This window comes from Odocoileus virginianus, chromosome 17 (assembly GCF_023699985.2).
Source record: "Odocoileus virginianus isolate 20LAN1187 ecotype Illinois chromosome 17, Ovbor_1.2, whole genome shotgun sequence".
NCBI lineage: Eukaryota > Metazoa > Chordata > Mammalia > Artiodactyla > Cervidae > Odocoileus > Odocoileus virginianus.
Genome location: NC_069690.1, coordinates 59,497,759 through 59,521,471, shown reverse-complemented (window position 1 = coordinate 59,521,471; position 23,713 = coordinate 59,497,759). Strand labels below are relative to the sequence as shown.

Sequence of the window (23,713 nt, the reverse complement as noted above, 5' to 3'; positions counted from 1 at the left end):
AAAAAAAAAAAAAAGAAAAAACTTAGGAAAAAAACAAGATCCTCTTAGATATAAATCATTCTCAAGGCTTTGAATCCCATACCTACTGCACTTACCTAGAATGGCTAACATTCAGAGTCTGATGGTTAAATTGCTATTCTGCTTCAGTAAGACTGACATTTACACCTTATTTTCTAATGAATCTGTAGACTCTGTAGTCTTAAGGTGAAGATTATGGATAACATGCAGACACCCAGTCACACAGCAGTCTTTAGGTTCACCTAGTGTGGCCAGTCGATCACCATATAGATGGCATTCTAGCCATAGAAAGAGCTTCCCTGGTGGCTCAGATGGTAAAGAATCTGCCTGCAACACCCTGGGTTCGATCCCTGAGTTGGGAAGATCCTCTAGAGAAGGGAATGGTTACCCACTCCATAATTCTTGCCTGGAGGATTCCATGGACAGACGAGCCTGGCAGATTACAGTTCACGAGGACGCAGAGTTGGACACCACTGAGTGACTAACACTTTCACTTTCCTAGCCATAGATAAGGAAAAATCTCCATTGATCCTAGGACATTTCCTTTCAGTGGGAGGAAGCCAAAAAAAAAAAAAAAAACCTGTAAGATTTTGTCATGTCTCTTGTGAAAATAATATACTTTCATTTATCTGAGCAAGAAATATTAACTGAGGACTTACTACCTGCCAGATGCTGTTCCAGACCAAGTAGAAGAGTGAGTGATACAGCATCCCTGCTCTCAGGTGCTTGATGCTGGTGAAAGAGACACAACAATCAAACGACAAATAAAATAACATGGTGTCCAGGGTGACACAAAGAAGGCTGAGTGCCAAAGAATTGATGCTTTTCAACTGTGGTGTTGGAGAAGACTTTTGAGAGTCCCTTGGACTGCAAGGAGATCCAACCAGTCCATCCTAAAGGAGATCAGCCCTGGATGTTCTCTGGAAGGACTGATGCTGAAGTTGAAGCTCCAATACTTTGGCTACCTGATGCGAAGAGCTGACTCATTAGAAAAGAATCAAAGCAAGAAGAGAAGGAGGTGGCAGAGAATAAGATGGTTGGATGGCATCACCAACTCAATGGACATGGATCTGAGCAAACTCTGGGAGATAGTGAAGGACAAGGAAGCCTGGGGTGCTGCAGTCCATAGAGCTGCAAAGAGTTGGACATGACTTGTCTACTGAACGACAACCACCAGGGGTGACAAGGACTATCAGAAGCACATATAGAGGACAGATGAGCAGAAATGATGAGGGCAGGGTGGGATCTGAAGATTCCTCTCCATGTGCCACCTGAGCAGAGACCTGAACAATACAAACGAGCATGGTGACGACCTAGGCATGAGCTGCTCCCACAAGAATCCATCAGCACTGAAGCCCTCAGGTGCAAATGAGCGTGTCAGCCTGTCCTGTCTGAGAGCGGGACAGGAAGCAGCAGCCCACAACTACCATGGACCTCGGTGTCCACAGTCAGAAGTCTGTATCTCATTTCTATTTCTTGGTAATGCTCACGGCAGTCCATTGCAGGGAGTGGACAGGGCAATGGAAGGATGTGGTCTGCCTGAAACACACCAAACACCAGCGGGGCTGCTGTGTAGGCAACAAAGTACAGGAGACGGGCAGAAACGAGGGGCCAAACAAGATGCCCTAGGCCAACTGCACGATTTTCAGAGGCTGTGTCCCTGGACTCTCCCATCGCTGGGCTCCTGGATGACCGGGAGTTTGGTATCTAGGAATATAATGGAACCAAAGCACAGAGCAGCAAGCAGCCGGTGGGCGTGTGGACCTGTAGGAAGGTCTGCCTCAGATATGGACACGATCCCTTTTTACATTTTCTACTTGCCACCTTTCTTCCTTACTTCCGGCTCTGTGCCTTAGGTTACTCTAAATTACAGATTTGTAATGAAAAAAACCTGATTCATTTGATGATAACCCCTGGTAAATCATCCACACTCGGCAGATGCAGATGACAAGAGCCTCCCTTTCTAATTTTAAGACCCACTGTGTGAACTCTGCGTGTTCAAGCCTCCCTGGTCTTTTGTGATTAATTTTAGTAACAAGAGAACGACCTGCTTTAGAACAAATGAGTCATGATGCAGCTTCAAATCTAAAAACCGAAAATCACCCTCCTGCCCAGAAAATATCATTTTTAAGTATAAAATTTCTACCCTATGTTAACTCCACAAAGCTTCCTGCCCTGAAAAAGAGGTGGGGAGGAGCAGACTAGGAACTTGAGGTTGCAGACAGCAAGCAAGGTGCATGTTGCCTTTGGAATGGCGTTTGTCTTAGGCAGGTTTATGACATGGGAAAAAAAAAAAAAAACCCGTCAGCTGCTATAAAACAATTTATAGCCTGTGCAATTCAAAACATTCTTTCACCAGCCACATCATAACAATATAGATTTCTCCTGAGCATGAAGGGCAGCCTCGATGACTTCCACACAGATTATTTATCCTGGTGTGGCAAGACATGTCATAGACACATACCTGATTTCAAACTGGAAAGAAAGCAAAGGTTCCTGACTCCTCAGCTGGTGTCCTTAGCTGATCATTTCTCTTCCTCTAGAACTGTTAGCTTATACACTGCTCCAGATTAACTGTAGAATTAGCAAATACTTCAAGGAACATAAATCTGAAACATGCAGCTGACAAAACAAGCATTTCCTTTTAATAGGTTGTTTGACCCACCAACGTTTAGCCAAGAAAAAAAAATATATGTTCATTAAGTTAAAAAATTCTAGTCATAGGGATTTCCCTGGTGGTCCAGTGGTTAAGACTCTGTGCTTCCACTGCAGGGAGCCCGGGTTCAATCCCTGGCCAGGGAACTAAGATCCTGCATGCCACTTGGTACTGCCAAAAAATAAATAAATAGAACAAAATTCTGCTCACACAGCTAGCAAGCATAGTGCAGTGGACATAATTCCCTCAAACATGGAAGATTCCCTCCATATCTTAAAAAAAAAAAAAAATCTTTTTGAAGGAAATTCACTTCCTAAAGACTAAAATCCAGAAATGGCTGGTACTGATTCTGAAAGATTCTCATGAAACATTTTACAGATATCTTACTTGAGCTGAAAAAATTATTTTCTATTTTGGGATGAGAGACTTCATTTGTTCTTCCATTCACTCAACACATGTTCATGATCACCTGTGAGTCAGAAATCACATGAGATGCTAAGGATACAGAGAAGGATAAGGTTTAGGGGAAGAAAATATTACAGTGTGAGCACAAGAAGTCTTCCTGGGGTAAATTGCTAAAGTAATGGCCTGCGTGACTCACCCCTCCCAGGACCCACACTCTTCTCCCTGCCCCCTGCGATGGTTCATTCTGTGTGCTAACTTCACTGGACCGTGGGCTGCCCAGATATGTGGTCAGACATTACCTTGGTGTCCTGGGAGTAAGTCTTGGGTGAGATTAACATTTAAATGGCTGCCAGCCTCCACAGCTGCATGACCTAGTTCTACAGAAGAAATCTCTGTGTGAAACACACATATACACCTGTGCATGAGTGCACACATACATACACACACATGACCCTGTGCACCACCATCGAAGGTCTGGACAGAATTCCTACTAAAAGTCAGTCCAATGACTGATATTGTTTTGGACTCTTGCTCTCACTGTCAATAAAGAAATGTCACAGTGACAATGCCTAGAGAATTCTCAGTAATCTTCCCTCCTCTCCTGTCGCGAGAAAATGCACTTCTTTCTGTCCACAGACGCTTTCCAAATATCTCGCCAGGAGAAGGGGATGACAGAGGATGAGATGGTTGGATGGCATCACTGACTCGATGGACATGACTTTGAGCAAGCTCTGGGAGTCGGTGATGGACAGGGAAGCCTGGTGTGCTGCAGTCCTTGGGGTAGCAGAGTTGGACACGACTGAGCGATTGAACTGAACTGAACTGAATCTCCCGCTGGAAATTCATTAAACAGCAAAAACAGAAAGCAGAGCCAAGGTGAAGAAGAGATTAGCTAACTGAATGGTACTCCTACCTCAGCTTCTGAAAGAGTGACTCATTAAAACCCAGGAACCAACTCCGGCGTGAGCCAAAGAGCTCTCGGGGTAGGCATTCAGCTCAGGGAGAGCCAACTGTGATGAAGTGGCCAGAAACCCAGTGTCCTGGAAGCCCCACCTTCACCTTTTTGAGGAGAACCCGAACCAAGTCTCCAAACGGCTCCAGGTTCATCTGTTTCCATCACATGCTCTGCTCCTCACTCACAGGCACTTTGGGCCTCCCTGGTGAATGCTTTTACTGTCAACATCTCAGGAGCATGTGTTAGTTGCTCACTCTTGTCTGACTCTTGCGACACCATGGACTAGAGCCTGCCAGGCTCCTCTGTCCATGGGGTTCTCCAGGCAAGAATACTGGAGTGGTTGCCATTCCCTTGTCCTGGGCACCTTCCAAACCTAGGAATCAAACCAGGGTTTCCCACATTGCAGGCAGACTCTTTACTGTCTTAGCCACCAGGGAAGCCCACATCTGTTCTCTACATCTGTATCTTTTTGCTGCAGCCCCTAAACAATCACACCACACTCTCAAAGGCTGACAGGGGTCAGGCGGGGAGACTGTGATGAGCTACTGGCCGTGTGTGTCATTATGAGAGTAGAGTACCAGAGGTTCCCAGAGGTGGTCAAGCAGAAGCAGCTTCAGCCACTAGACTAAGTTGACAAGCCCTCCTGGGCCCCTGACTTCCCCACGAGGCACTTCGTTGTCACCACGCACGCCCTCTTCTCACTGGTGCGTCCAGAGAATGGACGTCCCACCACCCGCTGCTCCTTCAGCGCGTTGGAACTGTAGCTGGGGAAGCAAGTCTCGGAGGCTATTTTTACTCCTGAACTCAATCAATTTGGCGCAAAAGTAGCAGGAGTCCCTTCTCTTGCAGGAAATGCTTCTGCTGCTGGGCGTCTGGTTCATAAAATCCACCCACTGAGCAGCAGAATTAGCACAGGAGCTTGGGCTGGGCTTGCAACCCGGAGTAATCCCCTTCCAGGTTTCCGGTGGCAGCGCCGCCCCTGAGGGGCGGGACCGGTGTGAGTGCCGAGAGTGAGGGGCAGGACCAGAGTGTGAGCGCGGAGCGTGAGGGGTAGGACTCGGTGTGAGGGGTGCGGAGCGTGAGGGAGGGACCTGGGCGTCAGGAGCAGGAACCCATGTGAGGGGCGGGACCGGTGTGAACACTGGGCGTGAGAGGCAGGACCCGGTGTGAGGGGCAGGGAGTGTGAGGGGCGCGAGCGGTAGGAGCGGACCCGGGTGTGAGGGGTGGGACCCGATGTGAGAGGCGGGACCCGGTGTGAGCGCTGAGCGTGAGGGGCGGGACCCAGGTGTGAGGGGCGGGACCTGGTGAGGGGCACGCAGCGTGAGGGGCGGGACCCGGGTGTGAGGGGTGGGGCCTGATGTGAGGGGCGGGACCTGATGTGAGGGGCGGGACCCAGTGAGAACCCTGAGCGTGAGGGATGGGATCCGGTGTGAGGGGCGGGACCTGGTGTGAGCGCTGGGCGTGAGGGGCGGGACCCGGTGTGAGGGCAGGGCGTGAGGGGCGGGACCCGGTGTGAGCGCTGGGCATGAGGGGCGGGACCCGGTGTGAGCGCTGGGCGTGAGGGGCGGGACCCGGTGTGAGGGGAAGGGAGCGTGAGGGGCGGGACCGGTGTGAGCACTGGGCGTGAGGGGCGGGACCGGTGTGAGCACTGGGCGTGAGGGCGGGACCCGGGTGGTGGGGACCTGGTGAGGCAGCGCTGGGCGTGAGAGGCAGGACCCGGTGTGAGGGGCAGGGAGTGTGAGGGGCGGGACCCGGTGTGAGCACTGGGCGTGAGGGGTGGGACCCGGAGTGAGGGGCAGGGAGCGTGAGGGGCGGGACCTGGTGTGAGCGCTGGGCGTGAGGGGCGGGACCTGGTGTGAGGGGCAGGGAGCGTGAGGGGCGGGACCCGGTGTGAGGGGCAGGGAGCGTGAGGGGCGGGACCTGGTGTGAGCACTGGGCGTGAGGGGCGGGACCCGGTGTGAGCGCTGGGCGTGAGGGGCGGGACCCGGTGTGAGGGGCAGGGAGCGTGAGGGGCGGGACCTGGTGTGAGCACTGGGCGTGAGGGGCGGGACCCGGTGTGAGCGCTGGGCGTGAGGGGCGGGACCTGGTGTGAGGGGCAGGGAGCGTGAGGGGCGGGACCTGGTGTGAGCGCTGGGCGTGAGGGGCGGGACCTGGTGTGAGCACTGGGCGTGAGGGGCGGGACCCGGTGTGAGCGCTGGGCGTGAGGGGCGGGACCCGGTGTGAGGGGCAGGGAGCGTGAGGGGCGGGACCCGGTGTGAGCGCTGGGCGTGAGGGGCGGGACCTGGTGTGAGCACTGGGCGTGAGGGGCGGGACCTGGTGTGAGCGCTGGGCGTGAGGGGCGGGACCCGGTGTGAGCGCTGGGCGTGAGGGGCGGGACCCAGTGTGAGGGGCAGGGAGCGTGAGGGGCGGGACCTGGTGTGAGCGCTGGGCGTGAGGGGCGGGACCCGGTGTGAGCGCTAGGCGTGAGGGGCGGGACCCGGTGTGAGCGCTAGGCGTGAGGGGCGGGACCTGGTGTGAGCGCTGGGCGTGAGGGGCGGGACCTGGTGTGAGCACTGGGCGTGAGGGGCGGGACCCGGTGTGAGCGCTGGGCGTGAGGGGCGGGACCCGGTGTGAGGGGCAGGGAGCGTGAGGGGCGGGACCCGCGGGCGAGCGCAGTGTGGTCGCAGGGCCGCTGAGGCCGTGGCTCACAGGTGCCCTGAGGGACCCACCCGGACCCGCAGAACACTCGGGGCTCCCGACATGTGCTCTTCTCTCCAGTTCTCTTGCAAGGACATGTCACCTGAGTTTACACGTAGCCGCACTGGGCGAGAGATGCAACTCCCTTGGCTTTCTAGATGACGCAGTGGATAAAGAATCTGCCTGCCAATGCAGGAGACACAGGAGACGTGCATTTGATCCCTGAGTCAGGAGGATCCCCTGGAGAAGGGCCTGGCAATCCGCTCCAGTATTTCTGCTTAGAGAATCCCTTGGACAGAGGAGCCTGGTGGGCTGCAGCCCATGGGGTCACAGAGTCAGACGCAACTGAGCATGCACGCAACTCCCTTAAGCCAGCAGGAGACACTGGAAAATTCTGGTCTATTTGGTTTTGTTTTTTTTTTTCCCATTTATTTTTATTAGTTGGAGGCTAATTACTTTACATCATTGCAGTGGTTTTTGTCATACATTGAAATGAATTAGCCATGGATTTACATGTATTCCCCATCCCGGTCCCCCCTCCCACCTCCCTCTCCACCCGATCCCTCTGGGTCTTCCCAGTGCACCAGGCCCGAGCACTTGTCTCATGCACCCAACCTGGGCTGGTGATCTGTTTCACCCAGATAATATATTTGTTTTTAAAAGAACATTTTGAAAACAATTTTGAAATAAATCTTAAAAATGTCACCACCTTCAGAAAGCCTCCCCTCATTAGATGCGCACTCCCCTCCACTCGCACTCAACAGCATCTTATGTATCCCACTGCCAATGGTGTCACTGGCAACCTTAGAGCCTGAGGATCCACGTCCTTTCCACCAGAGAGGATGAGCAGGATGGTGGGACCTGTCCGTCACCCTTTCTATCTGCAAAGCTTGAAGCCCTCCGTAGACATTTGCTGTTGTCTAGGCGTTAAGTCCAGAGAAGGCAATGGCACCCCACTCCAGTACTCTTGCCTGGAAAATCCCACGGACGGAGGAGCCTGGTAGGCTGCAGTCCACGGGGTCGCTAAGAGTCAGACATGACTGAGCGACTTCACTTTCATTTTTCACTTTCATGCATTGGAGAAGGAAATGGCAACCCACTCCAGTGTTCTTGCCTGGGGAATCCCAGGGATGGGGGAGCCTGGTGGGCTGCTGTCTGTGGGGTCGCACAGAGTCCGACACGACTGAAGGGATTTAGCAGCAGTAGCAGTAGCAGCTGATAAGTCATGTCCTATTCTTTGTGATCCCATGGACTGCAGCATGCCAGGCTCTTCTGTCCATGGGATTTCCCAGGCAAAAAAACTAGAGTGGGTTGCCGTTTCCTTCTCAAGAGGATCTTCCAGGATCAGGGATCAAACCCACATCCAGCATTGGCAGGTAAGTTCTTTACCACAAGACCATCAATAAACATTTAGTGACCGAATATTACGTAGGACTGAAACCAATTTTAAAGATCACCAAGTTCAAACTCCATATAGATGACTAAGAAAACCATAGTCTTCTTCACAAAGGTTGACTTGGCAGGGCCAGGGTCCCCATTTCCACTCCGAGACTCTGTTACCTCACTCTGCTGAATTTTAAATGCCACTTTTCAGCACTCCCACCTTTTACACATTACACTTTACTTTGTCAGTTCAGGAATACAAAAAATGTCTGGGTTGTAACAGGGTTTTGCTCACACAATTGTCTTTTTTCCCTATTAAATGTAAAAGCACACTCTGAGAAAATAGATCTGCTAATTGAATTTATTTCTAGATTTATTTTACATGTTTTGAGTTTTGTTATAAATGCAGCTTTGAAAGGTTGAATTTGAAACAATTTGGTGACCTTTTTTCCTCTGCTCGGTTTCTAAGACACAGAGGAGAACCTGAGAACAGGAGAACGCACATGGCTGTCGGAAGGCAGGGCGGGGAGTTTCATGCCCAGGGTGCATGGACACCTGCAACGGTGAGAACTGGACACGGAACAGCGACTGGTTCCAGATCGGGTAAGGAGCACATCAAGGCTGTATGCTGTCACCCTGCTTATTTAACTTACATGCAGAGCACATCATGAGAAACGCTGGGCTGGAGGAAGCACAAGCTGGAATCAGGATTTCAGGGAGAAATATCGATAACCTCAGATATGCAGACGACACCACCCTTATGGCAGAAAGCAAAGAGGAACTAAAGTGCCTCTTGAAAGTGAAAGAGGAGAGTGAGAAAGTTGGCTTAAAACTCAACATTCAGAAAACTAAGATCGTGGCATCTGGTCCCATCCCTTCATGGCAAATAGATGGGGAAACAATGGAAACAGTGAGACTTCAGTTTTTTGGGCTCCAAAATCACTGCAGATGGTGACTGCAGCCATGAAATTAAAAGACATTTGCTCCATGGAAGAAAAGTTATGACCAACCGAGACAGCATATTAAAAACCAGAGACATTACTTTGCCAACAAAGGTCCATCTAGTCAAAGCTATGGTTTTTCCAGTAGTCATGTATGGATGTGAGTTGGACGGTGAAGAAACCTGAGTGCTGAAGAATTGATGCTTTTGAACTGTGGTGTTGGAGAAGACTCTTGAGAGTCCCTTGGACTGCAAGGAGCTCCAACCAGTCCATCCTAAAGGACATCAGTCCTGGGTGTTCATTGGAAGGACTGATGCTGAAGCTGAAACTCCAATACTTTGGCCACCTGATTCGAAGAGCTGACTCATTTGAAAAGACCCTGATGCTGGGAAGGATTGAGGGCAGGAGGAGACGGGGATGACAGAGGATGAGATGGTTGGATGGCATCACGGGCTCAACGGATATGGGTTTGGGTAAACTCTGAGAGTTGGTGATGGACAGGGAAGCCTGGTGTGCTGCAGTCCATGGGGTCGCAAAGAGTCGGACACGACTGAGCAACTGAACTGAACTGAACTGAACTGTGTGCTGGGTCCCACGTTTGGTTCTGAGTCAGTCATTTACAGTTGATGCTCTCAGTTTCTTCAAATGGCTTGGTTGACAGTCTTCAGACTTGCAGGGGCGCCCAGGTCAGAAGTTTGCCACCTTTTAACAAGGTCGTTCATTTCCTCTCAGGTGCCTTGGCAAACATCCTGGGGCCTGGCTGACCCCTGAGGCCGCCTGCCTGCTGGAGGCTCCCCCAGGGGAACTTCAGGAATGACCCAGGATGTTATTTTTAAATGCCCTGAATTCGACTCAGTTGTTAGGCTCAGATATAAGAAGTGTGAGGCCCTACAGGAATCCTTTCTCCCCGGACAGGCTGGGGCACTGATGAGGATGCACCAGGTGCATAAAAACAGGATGAGAAGCAAAAACGCCAAGAGAAGCCCAGGAAGTCAAAGACCTCCAGGGCTTGAGACCTTCAACAGGTCACTCCCCACCCCCCACACACGCTTTCTCCAATGTCCACATATCTAACCCATAGGAAGCCTTCCAAGACTTATGGCTAAAGAGCTGCTGAGCATATGTATTGTTTTAATCTCATCACGTAAGATTTTCCTCTCCCTGCTCTTTCCAGACTGAAGGGGCGAATCTGGACGTGACCTTCCCGGAAGGGCTGAGATGGGTGTGAGCCTCTGACAGGGACGCTTTGCGGCTTTCCTCACTGGAGGCACAGAGGAAGCAACGTGTGAACAGCAGGATTCGGTGTGCTAACACTCACGCACGTGCACACACCCTGGAAGCCCCAGAGCCTCGCAGAACGAGGGGCTTCAGGAGCAGACTCAAGTCAGGAGGAGCAGAGGGGCTCCGGACCGAAGCACAGAGGGGCCACGGGCGGAGGGAAGGGGTCTGAGGAGAAGCCGGCGTGCCCGGTGAGCCTCGCCCTGTCCCGGGCAGAGTGAGGACGGGAGACCCAGCAGGGCGGGCGGCCGGGGCAGCTGAAGAAACGAGGGCACCCGGGTCCCTTCAGAAGAACAGCGTCACAGTGCTCACTCCCCAGAGCCGAAGGAGGTGACAGTCCCCCCGCCACCTGCCCGAGGCTGGGCTCCAGTTTTAACTTGGGGGCCAGAGGGGTAAAGAGCTATTTCTAAACATGGGCCCATTTTGCCTTATTTTTTCAGTTCAGTTCAGTTCATTTCAGTTGCTCAGTCGTGTCTCACTCTTTGCAACCCCATGAACCGCAGCACGCCAGGCCTCCCTGTCCATCATCAACTCCCGGAGTCCACCCAAACCCATGTCCATTGAGTCGGAGATGCCATCCAGCCATCTCATCCTCTGTCATCCCCCTTCTCCTCCTGCCCTCAAATCTTCCCAGCATCAGGGTCTTTTCCAATGAGTCAGCTCTTTGCATCAGGTGGCCAAAGTATTGGAGTTTCAGCTTCAGCATCAGTCCTTCCAGTGAACACCCAGGACTGATCTCCTTTAGGATGGACTGGTTGGATCTCCTTGCAGTCCAAGGGACTCTCAAGAGTCTTCTCCAACACCACAGTTCAAAAGCATCAATTCTTTGGCACTCAGCCTTCTTTATGGTCCAACTCCCACATCCACACATGAACACTGGAAAAACCACAGCCTTGACTAGACAGACCTTTGTTGGCAAAGTAATGTCTCTGGTTTTTAATATGCTGTCTAGGTTGGTCATAACTTTTCTTCCAAGGAGCAAGCGTGTTTTAATTTCATGGCTGCAGTCACCATCTGCAGTGATTTTGGAGCCCAGAAAAATAAAGTCAGCCACTGTTTCCACTTATTTCTTCATCCCCTTATAAAACCCTAGACACGGGGCAGGGGTGCTACGCGCTGTGGGCGCACACCTGCAAACCGAAACTCTGCAGCAGCTCCCCCACGGCCCTGCAGCGCCAGCTGGGGGCACTCTGCTCGCTCTGAGCCCCGGATGAGAGACTGCGTCCCTGCATCGAACCGCGAGGCCAGACCCCCGGCAACATCAGCGACCAGATTACCCTCCAGCATCAGGGTCTTTGAAAATCTTTCCTTTTCTTCTCTCCTTGGGCTGTAGAGGCTTGTGCTTAAAGTCTCAGAAATCATGACTTTTCTCTGTAAATAAGATGGGAGGGAATTTCTGACCAGAGAACGCTGCCTGTCCACGGGGGTTGGGGAAACTGGGAGACTGGCCTGAGGGTTTCCAGGGGCTCCCTCCACTGAACCCAGAAACCTTTTCTCCTCAGGGTTCCCTGCACTTCTGCAGACTTTCAACCAGGCTGCTCCTTTGGAGTTGAGGATTATCTCTGCTCAAAAGAATATGGGGGCTGCCCTGGTGGCTCAGTAGTAAAGAATCTGCCTGCCAGTGTAGGAGACACGGGTTTGATCCCTGATCCAGGAAGATTCAACGTACCGCAGAGCAACTAAGCCCGTGTCCCACGACTACTGAGCCGGTGCTGGAGGAGCCACAAGTACTGAGCCCTCGGGCAGCAGCTGCTGAGGTCTGCACGCCCCGGAGCCCGCACTCTGCAGCAGAGAAGCCGCCACAGTGAGAAGCCCGGGCACCGCAGCCAGAGAGGAGCCCCACCTCAGCACCGAGGGAAGAGCCTGTGCGGCACCGAAGGCCCGGCACAGCCAGAAACAAATAAACACACAAATACATAAAAACTTTTAAGAAAGGAATGTCAACCTCCCTTCGCATGTGGTTCCTGCAATCCAGGTACCATTAGGTTATTTTTCAGGACTTTTCTGTTCCTCTCATCAGGAAGGTGACAGGAGGTACAGTATCTGGGGGTTCCCAGGATCTGTGACTTCTTTTTCCTCCTCTCCGATTGCTCTGGGGTCTGCTGAGTTCAAGCCACAAACCCACAGACACTGGGCGTCTTAAGCATTCACTGTGGTATGAAAAAAAAAACTAAAATTTTTTTTTTTAATTTCTGGGGGGGGAAAATGTTTGGAGTAGTTGTATGCTCTTAAACTAGATTTCAGTGTTGCCAATCCTTCCATCCTCTGCCCTGGTCTTTCGCATGCCCTTCAGCGCCTCTCCGAGCACTGGAACAGAACGTTCAGTGGCCACACCAGGCAGCAGGTTGTTAGCATGCCCACCACCCACGACAGGCCAGGGTCCCCTTCCTTCCCTTCATGACCCTGATAAGAACTGCCACAAACCCACCTGTGTTCCAGGGACAACAGGATGCCGCCCCAGGTCATTTCATTGTCTTTCCTCAATATTCCTCAGCCTCCACATGGATAAAATAAGGTTAATCCAGAAAAATCTCTAACAGCCCTTGCATGCTTCTGCTCCGTCACGTCCAACTCTGGGGACTGCGGTCCACCAGGCTCCTCTGTCTCTCCACGCAAGAATACTGGAGCGGGTTGCCATGCCCTCAACCAGATTGAACCCACGTCTCCTGCACTGCAGGTGTAGACTCCTTACCCCTTTCAACTCTATAATCCCATGATCTTAAAACTTATCCCCCATCCTCAGCTCAGCTGGATGTCCTGACACCTTCATGTGCTTCCAAGTACTTCTCTAGTGAGTTCAGTCTGGGCAGTTTGGAGATTTGTATGATAAATAAACCATCCTGTATGCAGACAGGAAGCCCCAATCACATCACTGAATGTCAAGGACTGAAGGCAACACTGTCTGTCGAAAAAGAACTCGCAAACCTTTTTAACTGGACAGGCAGGATGGGCCAATTCCTTTTGCACCTTTTTAATAGCTCACACACTTCTTTTTCTCTCGGATTAAAAGAAAAAACCAACTCATAGCTTAACTTTTGAGCATATTAAAATGTGAGTCAAGTCAACACACACAAAGACGAGGTAGAGCAGAGCTCAGTGGGTCAGATGGCCAGTGCGCCTGTTGTTACATTCCCGTGGCAAAGAGCCCTCCGCTGACGCTCTGCACCTGGCTCCTGGCTCGGAGCAGGTGGCCTGTGATCAGCCAAAATGGAACAAAATTCTGAGCATAATTCACAGGCAACCCCAGCAACAGACGAGGCTTTCTCAGGTATTAGAGTCTGTCCTGGGCAAGCCTGTGCGTGTTACCATCTGTGTGGAATACTGGGGCCAACAGAGGACTCGGAACCGAATCACAGACGGGATCAGAGGTGGCCGACAGCCTCTCTGTTAGTAGCTCAGCCATGTCTGATTCTTTGCGAGTCTATAGACTATAGCCCACCTGGCTCCTCTGTCCATGGAATTCTCCAAGCAAGAACACCAGAGTGGGTTGCCATGCCCTTCTCCAGGGGATCTTCCCAACCCAGGGACTGAACCCGGCAGATTCTTTACTCTCTGAGCCACCAGGGAAGCTCTTTTAGGGAACCATGAACCCGGCCTCTCACTCTCTTGGTCCCCACCCAGCCTTCCTCTTTTATCCCGTCTATGGGATGGTCATCCTCAGAGTTCTCTCCTGGCCTCTATCTTCTCTTCTTCTCCCTCTATAGTCTCTCTCCAGCAAAATAACCCACTTCTAACACTTGAAACAAACAAACAACAACAAAAAAAAAACAGAACAATTGGAGCAAGTGCTTGGAGCACAAGATTTAAGCGACAGTGGCCACAGAGGTCTGGCACGTGCCATCCAGATATGTCCACTGCCCCCGCCTCCCCGCAATTCCTTTTTCCGTCACAGGTATGACTTTGCCTGTCACAGCTCAGATTCTGCTCCACACGATGTGTTTTTAGCACTGGGTAATTCCCCTGCCTCCAAACTCACCCTCTCCTCCGCTGATCCTGCTTTTCAGTGAACAAGGGAGGCCACGGCCAGAGCAAGGGCCCACGCCCACGAGTTTACAGATGTTCATAGCCGGGCAGCTTCAGGGGTCATCTGTCCAGTGAAATGGATGTTGGATTATTCAAGCCAACAGGAGCATCTATAGCACCTGATGAAAAGGCAGCAAGAAGCCCATGAAGCCAAGAAGGAACCGCCTACGATGTCGGCCAAGAGCAGTGAGAGCCCAGCCGGTTCACCAACCGTCAGGAGCAAATGAAGGGCGGCTCATGTTCAGTAAAGTTCATTTTCCAAAAAGACCTGCACTATGTTTATGAAAGCCACGGCGATAAATTTGCTGGATTTAGCCCACTTGGCCGCCCAGAGCCGAACAGAACAAACAAGATAATAGGAACTTCTCCTCCGAGCCCCGGGTAGTCCTGCCAGGGCTCACAGGACTACAGGTCTGTTCACTAGTGAAGCCCAAAGTCACACAGAATGAACTGGTTAGTCTTACCATTGACAGTGTGTGCCCAAACAACAGAAGTGCAGGCATTAAAAATACTCAGCTCCGAGACACTCGTCCACAGAAAATAACAGTTTTAAAAACACTCAGTTCAGAAACATCCATCAAAATAAAATAATAGTCTCCAGGCTACTTACATCTGTGTCGGGTCCTTTATCTGCCCCCGGACAAGAAAAAGTAACAAACTCATGGCACCTCTTGTGAACCACAAAACAGCAAACTGGTGGAGAGAAAAGAAAACTGAAATTAGAAGAGTGGATTGAATATACAAGGCTTTGTCCTCCAAACAGGGCTACCTGCTATCAGCAGTCAAATTAATTTCACTACAGACAGAATCTCATAAACAGCAATCAGACAGCATTTCACTGGAGGCTTGGCTTCATTTGGTATTGCTTGGATTCCCGGATAACAGAACCACAGAATGCCCGCACGGACACGGCACAGGAGACCTAAAGCTTAACTTGTCTCCTCTAAAGCTGAGGAGAGAGGACAGGGGTGGTAAGACCCTTCTCCTGAGGTATAAACTAGGAAGCTACAGGTAAAGCACTCTGCACTCCTCTCCCCGACACACTCAGATGTGTAAACGTGGATAAACATTAGACCCTGTGAGTAAGATATAAGGAGAGTAACTTATTACAAATAATACGTGGGTATCACCAAGAACTTCCTTAGCAGAATTCTGAAGTTCAAGAACTCCTTAAGACACAAACCAGATCTAGGGAAAACAGCCCTTTGAAGTGGAGAAAAGTTGGAAAGCATCCTCTCTTGAATCTACCAGCTTGGGGGGGGGGGGGGTGTCACCCACAGATACTCCAAACCACTACGCAGCAAGCGTTTTCCAAGCAACAGGGTTTTCATAAGTCTTCCTGAAGATGAATAAATAAAAAAATCATGAGTTATAGAAACCAGTAAGTCAGATTTTTATGAAAAGTGTAACATGGAGGACACACAAAAGATATAAATAAATGTCCTAGGCCATCCTCCCTCTAAAAGTGCAGCACCAGCTCCAGAGCGCACAGCCTACGGCTCTCCTGTTTTCTGCTGAGCAATAAGCTGGGCTTCCCCGGTGGCTCAGACGGTAGAGACCCCGCCTGCAGTGCAGGAGACCTGGGTTCCAACCCTGGGTCGGGAAGATCCCCTGGAGGAGGGAATGGCAACCCACTCCAGTATTTGTTTGTCTGTTTGTTTGTTTGTTTTGAGGCTAATTACTTTACAATATTGTAGTGGTTTTTGCCATACATTGACATGGATCAGCCATGGGTGTACATGTGTCCCCCATCCTGAACGCCCCTCCCACCTCCCTCTCCATCCCATCCCTCTGGGTCATCCCAGTGCACTAGCTTTGAGTGCCCTGTCTCATGCATCCAACCTGGACTGGTGATCTGTTTCACATATGGTAATATAGATGTTTCAATGCTATTCTGTCAAACCATCCCACCCTCACCTTCTCCCACAGAGTCCAAAAGTCTGTTCTTTACATCTGTCTCTTTTGCTGTCTCACATATAGGGTCATCATTACCATCTTTTTAAATTTCACATATATGCGTTAGTATACTGTATTGGTGTTTCTTTCTGGCTTACTTCATTCTGTATAATAGTCCAGTTTCATCCACCTCATTAGAACTGATTCAAATGTATTCTTTTTAATAACTGAGTAATATTCCATTGTGTGTATGTACCACAGCTTTCTTATCCATTCGTCTGCTGATGGGCATCTAGGTTGCTTCCATGTCCTGGCTATTGTAAACAGTGCTGCGATGAACATGGGGTGCACGTGTCTCTTTCAGTTCTGGTTTCCTTGGTGTGTATGCCCAGCAGTGGGATTGCCGGGTCGTACGGCTGTTCTACTTCCAGTTTTGTAAGGACTCTCCACACTGTTCTCCATAGTGGCTGCCACTCCAGTGCTCTTGCCTGGAGAATTCTGTAGACAGAGGAGCCTGGAGGGCTATAGTCCATATGGTCGCAAAGCGTTGGACACGACTGAGCAACTAACACTTTCACTTTCAGCTAAAAAACAACATTCGCTGAGAAATCCTGTGAGTCCTACATGGAAGGCAGGGGAGGCCTCCCCAGACCCTGGCTGTCTTCTTCCGCTGCTGAGGCTGCTTCGCCTCCTGCACACGTGTCAGGAGGCAGAGCCGACTGAAGAGGGCGGGAGAGGCTGGCAGTCTTCCTGAGAGCCGAGACCCCAAGGTCAAGGGGGCATTCAGAGGCCTGGTGGGGACGCTCGGGACGTCTGTGCTCAGCACGAGCAGCCACTGAAGGGTCTGAACCCGAGGGACGAAAGCAGGGCTTCTGACGGGCCAACGGTGGCGACGGGAAGGGTTCACTGGGACAGGTCAGGGCCGTAAGGACTGGGCGGGGCTGTTCTAGGTAGTCTAGGATTGAAAGTCATGGCCGTCACTGTTCGGCCTGTAAGAGATGGAAGCGTGAGATGCCATGGACACCGCAGAGGACCTGCCGGCTGAGCACAGACACCGCTTGTCAGCCTCCTGCATGGGCCACTCTGCCAGGTCACGTCACCTGCGTTGATTATCTCACCAAATCCTCACGCTACTTAATATGCTCTGACGTCTGTGTTTTATGGACGGGAAAGCATTGCACTGATCTCTGGTGTCTAGTCTGTATAAGCTCATGACGTTTGCAGACAGGAGACGGGGTGGGAGAGACGAGTGGATGGATCGATGAACAGGGCAGACGGACACAGGTCTTCTGGATAGTCATCCCTCCGAGCAGAGGAGCCAGGAGCCAAACTAAGGTTTGCTGGACCCACGCCCCCCGCCCACCTCACACTGGTGAACAGGAGAGGAAAAGGTGATGAAGGGGATGCCGAGTCTGCACACGATGCCAGGGACATGCGTGCATGGAAAAATAGTTCTAAGTATGTAAAAAGTATATAGAAGTGAATACAGATACATGGGTTGGTCAAAAGGTTCCTTCAGGTGTGTGTGTGTGTGTGTGTGTGTGTGAGACAACCCAGAGGGTGAAGTTGTGGGTGTACTGTCAGGGAAGCAGGGTAAAGGATGACTGCTTTCTTTTTAAATAGCTTTAAGATGGTCATAATACAAAGTCAATGCAAAAGTGTATCTTTAAAAAACAAAGCCCTCAGGCTGGGCACAGCAGGCAGAATGGGGCACTTAGGCAGCCGTCCTCAGGAAGGTGGACGGTTCGTGAAGCCCTCCCTTCAGAACAGGGAAGCCCGGGTGAGGTGCAGGCCGCGGGCGCCGCTGGGGCGGGACCCCGCGGAGGCGCCCCCGGCCCTCGCCGCCCCAGTGCTGCAGCCTCCCGGGCGTGTCCGCCGCAGCGCCCCATCGCAGGCTCCTGAGGACGGATGGACGGCAGCGCGGATGCTCAGACCAGGCCCATCAGCCACGGTCCCCGACACGGCCTCGGCTCCACTCGCGGATTGAAGACAATCCGCGGTTCACTACGGACACGCTGTGTGGAGCGGACACGGAGCATGCAGAGTCCCTGCTCGGCGCGCCAGCCTTCCTGCGCTTCCTCTGGTCCAGGCGGATCAGGTCCCTGCGGCCAGTTGGTGTCCGAGCCTACCAGTGCGCTCAGCTCTCCAGCGGGAACTGCACAGACTACTCCTGGAATCCCCAGTCCAGTCGTATCCTGGAATCAGCCCCGCACCGAACAATATAATATGAAAGGGAAGCAAAAGCCCCCAGATCATTTCCTCCCCAACTGCCACGTAGTGACTGGACTCCCCCGGCAGGAGGGGAGAGGAGGTCCAGAGAGCTGCTCCCCCTGAGTTAGCCAGGTGGGTTCAAGGACTCAGATCAAGATGAGATAAAGAAGCGGAACCTGCGGCTCCGCCCTCGCCCCGCTCCTGCGGGGCGGGGGGCTGATTAGGGAGAGGGAGCAGGGAGACCCTCTCCATTGAAGCCAGCAGAGTTTGTTTGGAAAGATAGAAGGTTTCGGAAGTGCTTGCTGGTGACAGTTGTACGATCTTGTGGATATACTCAGTCCACTGAGCCGTGCAAGTGAACATGGTCAAAATCGTCACTTTTCAGTTACATACACTTTGCTGTTGTGTTGCTGAGTCGCTGAGTCATGTCTGACTCTTTGTGACCCCATGGACTGCAGCATGCCAGGCTCATGTAGCATGCCAGGCTCACGACAATATAATTTAAGTTATGCATCAACCTGGAGTGAGATTTATGAAGTTATAAATAAGGTACACAGACATGAAAGTCTTGCTTATGTAGATTTACGGCTTTTTTTGTTCCCAGTGGACCTGGCTGCAAAACCAAGGAAGTATTTACTTCCATTTCATTAGGTTCTACATAAAGTCCACGCCAGATTAGAGGGGAGATGTGGGGAAAATTGAGTTTTCAGAGCCAAGGACTCACACGATCTCAGAGGATTAGAAATGGGCTCCTCCGACCTTCACATCTCTGTGCAGAGTCAGCATCAGCAGCAGCGATGGAAACCAGGGCCTCACACTCAGAGCCTGGCTCTCCACGCAACCCCCGGGACCGTCTGTTACCTCTTTACATGCAAAACAGGGTCATCCTGCTTACACATCACGTGGATCACAGGCTTGTTGAGGGGAGAAAATACATACTTAGGTATCACCTTCCATTTTGTTTAAACAATAATTTCCTTTCACCCTCAAGTCTTAAGTCCACATCATTTCAAATTCAGCTCATAGTGACATAAAATGGAACATGTGCATAAAAGTCCCGTTGTCCAAAATTAATGGGGTAAAAGCCATTATGTAACAAACCTGAAATTCAAAAAAGGAGCCTACTAAATTTAATAGTTTGACTTCATTTAGAGCGGAAGACAGGCAGCCAAGCTTCTGAGCGCTCCTTTTTTAAATACATAAATGGCTGCCATCATGTGAGATGGTTTTAATTAAATCTAGCTTAGCTGGAAGGGATTAATGAAAGGTAACGTCACATCAGAACACAGTGAAAGGAAAACCTCTAAGGCGAGCGAACTGCTTTCAGCTTTGCGGGGAAAGTAACGAAAAACTGAGCCTATATTCTATTCGCATGTTAAAAGAAAATTATTGGTTTCAGGTTTGTAACAATGAAAACGGTCTTCTTGTGTGATGCATGTTAAAGTTGTATGAAAACAAGCCAAATCAATGTGCTTTATCACACAGTGTGATATGCCATTCTGCGGCCAGCATGCTGATTCTGCCCTAAGCCTTTGTGCACATTCTCCCGAGTAAACCCTGTCAAAACCCCCAATGTTCAATATTTCCTCCTTTCCCCAGAGGAATTGCCTTTAACCTCCTCCTCAACTTTCTATCACCAAGTCCCACAGACGCTTCCTCCTTTGTGTCACTCCCTGCTTGCAGCTGAGATGTATTTCACCAGGTGTGAAGGGCAGAGACCAGAGGTGGCCCTCATGTTCCTGGCCAGGGAATCTAGGCCAACGGTGTGGCCACGCTGAAGCCAAGACGAGAGCCCTGGGGTGAAACAGGGCAGAGAAGACCAAGAGAGAGAGAAAGACAGACAGACAGAGAAGCAGGTCTGTGTCAGCCTGGCATTCAGCTTCCATATTACACATGTCTATGATCCATCAACGGAGATCATTCTGCTGCTTTTCACATTGCACCCAAGTCCTGCATTTCGGACTCTTCTGCTGACTATGAGGACTACTCCATTTCTTCTAAGAGATTCTTGCCCACAGTACTTTGGTCGCCTGATGTGAAGAGCCAACGCACTGGAAAAGTCATGATGCTGGGGAAAACTGAAGGCAGGAGGAGAAGGGGGTGACAAGGACGAGATGGCTGGATGGCATCATCGATTCAATGGACACGAGTTTGAGTGGGCTCCAGGAGACAGTGAAGGACAGGGAAGCCTGGCGTGCTGCCGCCCACAAGGTGGGAGAGAGTCAGATAAGACTCAGCAGCTCAACAACAGCAACAAAGGATCCATCAAACACCCTTTACGTTTTTCACTCTCTTGCGACTTGCCTGGTGATTGGGTGGCTAAGACTGTGCTGGCAGTCAGGGGCCCTGGGTTCCACCCCAGTCAGAGAAGTAGAACCCACGCACCACAGCTGAGAGGGTCCACCTGCGGTGAAGACCTGGTGCAGCCAAATAAACAAATATTTTAAAAAACAATGACAAATACTCTAAAATTTTCATTTCCTTCATATACAGCTGCCCTTCATATGTATGATCTAATTTAACATACCTGAATACAGAAGCTCCTAAGTACATGCTTTTTACTGCTAATGCCCACTGGAACCTAGTTTTCTGCACGAGCAGCTGAAAGACTCCTAAATGACAAAAAAGACCAGAAGGCGGTGGAAATGCATGGAGCAGACCAGGGGCCCTGCCTACTGTAATGACACCGCGAGGCTGTGAGAGGCAAAATGCATGCCACTTGCTTCAGGTCACCCCAGATCTTTCCAAGAAAGGCAGGAAAAGAAGCTGCGGGTGCAGGATTCCGGAAGGATGTAAGACAGTGAGAACACTTAGGAATCAGGCTTCAATTCTCAGTGCAGATGGAGAAGGGACTCCTAAAGCGCAGACGAAACCTCCGGCTCACGACTGCATCCCATCTGACCCGGAGCACTCAGCAGGGCTAAGCCTGTCTCTGGCCGCAGTGGGACTGTGTCAGGAGTGTAACCCGTGAATCTCGGCTTTTCTCTGTCTCCTTGGCCAAATATGTGTTCTTCTCAGTGTGTCTGTGCAAGGCTTATTCAGTCTTTTAATAACTTACAAACTTATAATGACTTCACTCTTGCTCATTCCATTGCTCAGCAAACATTTCTAAAGCACCTACTGTCCACCCCTGCTCCCCAGGATGGACCAGACACGCAGAGTTTGCCTTGCAGGAGCGCAGAGGCCAGTTAAAAAGAAGGGCATGCAGAGGAAGAGGTGTCTCTCTCGCTTTCTCTGTCCCCACCGCCTCCTCCCTTCATCTCCCACTTTTGTCTCCTTCAGTTATAATGCAAAGACCAGGGTAGGTCTTATGTTATTGAACAGCTTTTACCTTTGTCTTTATTTATTTATTTTTGATGTAGACCATTTTCAAAGCCAATGCAGATGCCGGAGACGCGGGTTTGACCACTAGGTCGGAAGATCCCCTGGAGAAGGAAATGGCAACCCACTCCAGTGTTCTCGCCTGGAGAATCCCAGGGACAGAGGAGCCTGGCGGGCTATACTCCGGGCAGGGGTCACAAAGAGTCAGACACGACTTAGCAACTAAACTACAACAATATACATACATACACTCATATACATAATATATATATACACACACATATATATACACAAAAAACCAAGGCAGTATCTAGAAAGTTAATAATTCAATAAATAAAAATGATACTCAGATGGGGTATGTGCGCTTAGGAACAGAGCAACACCCTGGTTCTCAAATGGAAACCCAGTTGCTAAGAGAAGATAAGTCTGCAGCATTCAGGTAAAGCTTTGTATGAAAATTAACTTCAGATTTCACCTAACGGGGATGAACAGGGACAGGCTGGAAGGGCTTTGGGGGCAATCATCGCTGGCAGCTCTGTGGGACGGCACATTCCTGTCTGGAAACTCCCTGCATCACCAGTGAACAGTGAGCTCAGCTTTAAGTCCAAAGCAGCAGTAAGCAATAAACAAACATGTGTGAGCAATAAACAAACATGTGAATTAGGGTTCCGCACACACTTCCATGGGGAAAACTAAAGGCCCACAAAGATTACGGGTGACTGTCGGCAAAAAAAGTTATTTCAAACCTAAATTGCTGATATGAAACGGAAAGGGTGCAATTCAAAAATATCAGGGGCATTTGTAGAGACTCATCTTCTCACAGCTATTAACGAGTTTAATAAAGTCAGAATTCTTAAAAGGTTCAATAGAGAAGGGTAATAAGGAGTCCCAAGGTAAAAATCATTGGCTTTTTTTATATGTCCTGCTTTAAATATTAGCTAGAATTTGCAATCAAAATCATAACAATGACTCTATTTGCTTGATGCTTGCTGATTCTGTAAAGCACTTCCTCAGTCTTTACTGATGATATAACACATGTTCCTACACAAATATTAAGCCACCCAGAAAACAAACAGTTGTCTTCCTCAAGGGACCAAGAGTTCAGGGAAGTCACCTTTATGTTCACCTCCATGAAGATTATTACTCATTTAAAAGGCAGTAAACATCACTGGCTATCTGAGAATAACAGCACTGGGGAGAGCTCAGAAAGACTCCACTGCAACTGTGCCCCTGGGAGCTTCTTCTGGGGGAGGCGGGGGAGGTGAGCAATGAAGTCATACTCCCCCCAGCCTCAGCTTATCTCTCCTTTAATCCCAGGCTACAGACTGATCCTCAAGTCAAAGTCCTGCTATCCTAGCAGCCTCACGAAGAGTCAACATCTTCAGCACATATTTGTTCAGTAAACAAGCCACTTGGTTACGAGCTGAAGGTTGGGGTAAAGCCAAGAACCGCGTCTATCTTTCTGGAGTTCATAAATTTCATAATCTATATCCATTGACTTTCAAAATAAAGTTGCATGTTTGTTCATGTGGCCACTCCTTCCACAAATACCTGTGAAGTTCCGAGGAAAAAGCCAGGAAGGCTGGCAGGCATGGAAGGACTTGGGGTTTAATAAAGCACAGTTCTTTACAGGCCTCTGTCTGCAAGGGATGCCAGAAGCCACCTGAGAAGAGACGGTGAGAATCCTGAATGCAGTTTCAAGAAAGATGATGTGCCAGAGTGTTGGGAAGAGGAATCAGTAGAAGACCAGAGACAAGCCCCGGAGAGGAAGCCAGCAGAGCCTGGAGTCCTAAAATCTGTAAGGTGGGAGCATCTCAAAAAGGAAGCTTTCAACAGCATGAGAGCTGGATCGTAAAGAAGGCTGAGCACCAAAGAACTGATGCTTTCAAACCGTGGTGCTGGAGAAGACTCCTGAGAGTCCCTCGGACTGCAAGGAGATCAAACCAGTCC

General features: G+C 50.4%; 1 protein-coding gene and 1 non-coding gene across 2 annotated transcripts in view; one reads left to right on the top strand and one right to left on the bottom strand.

The window, feature by feature from the left end:
* PRKCA (protein kinase C alpha) overlaps positions 1–23,713 on the bottom strand; it is a 290,952-nt gene that overhangs the window by 144,284 nt on the left and 122,955 nt on the right. The window contains exon 3 of the mRNA XM_070480134.1: positions 14,946–15,028. Within this exon, the coding sequence (XP_070336235.1) occupies positions 14,946–15,028 (83 nt within the window). The remainder of the gene's footprint in view (positions 1–14,945; positions 15,029–23,713) is intronic.
* On the top strand, positions 2,748–2,820 carry TRNAG-UCC (transfer RNA glycine (anticodon UCC)). The gene has a single exon. It is a non-coding gene; the product is annotated as a tRNA-Gly (tRNA).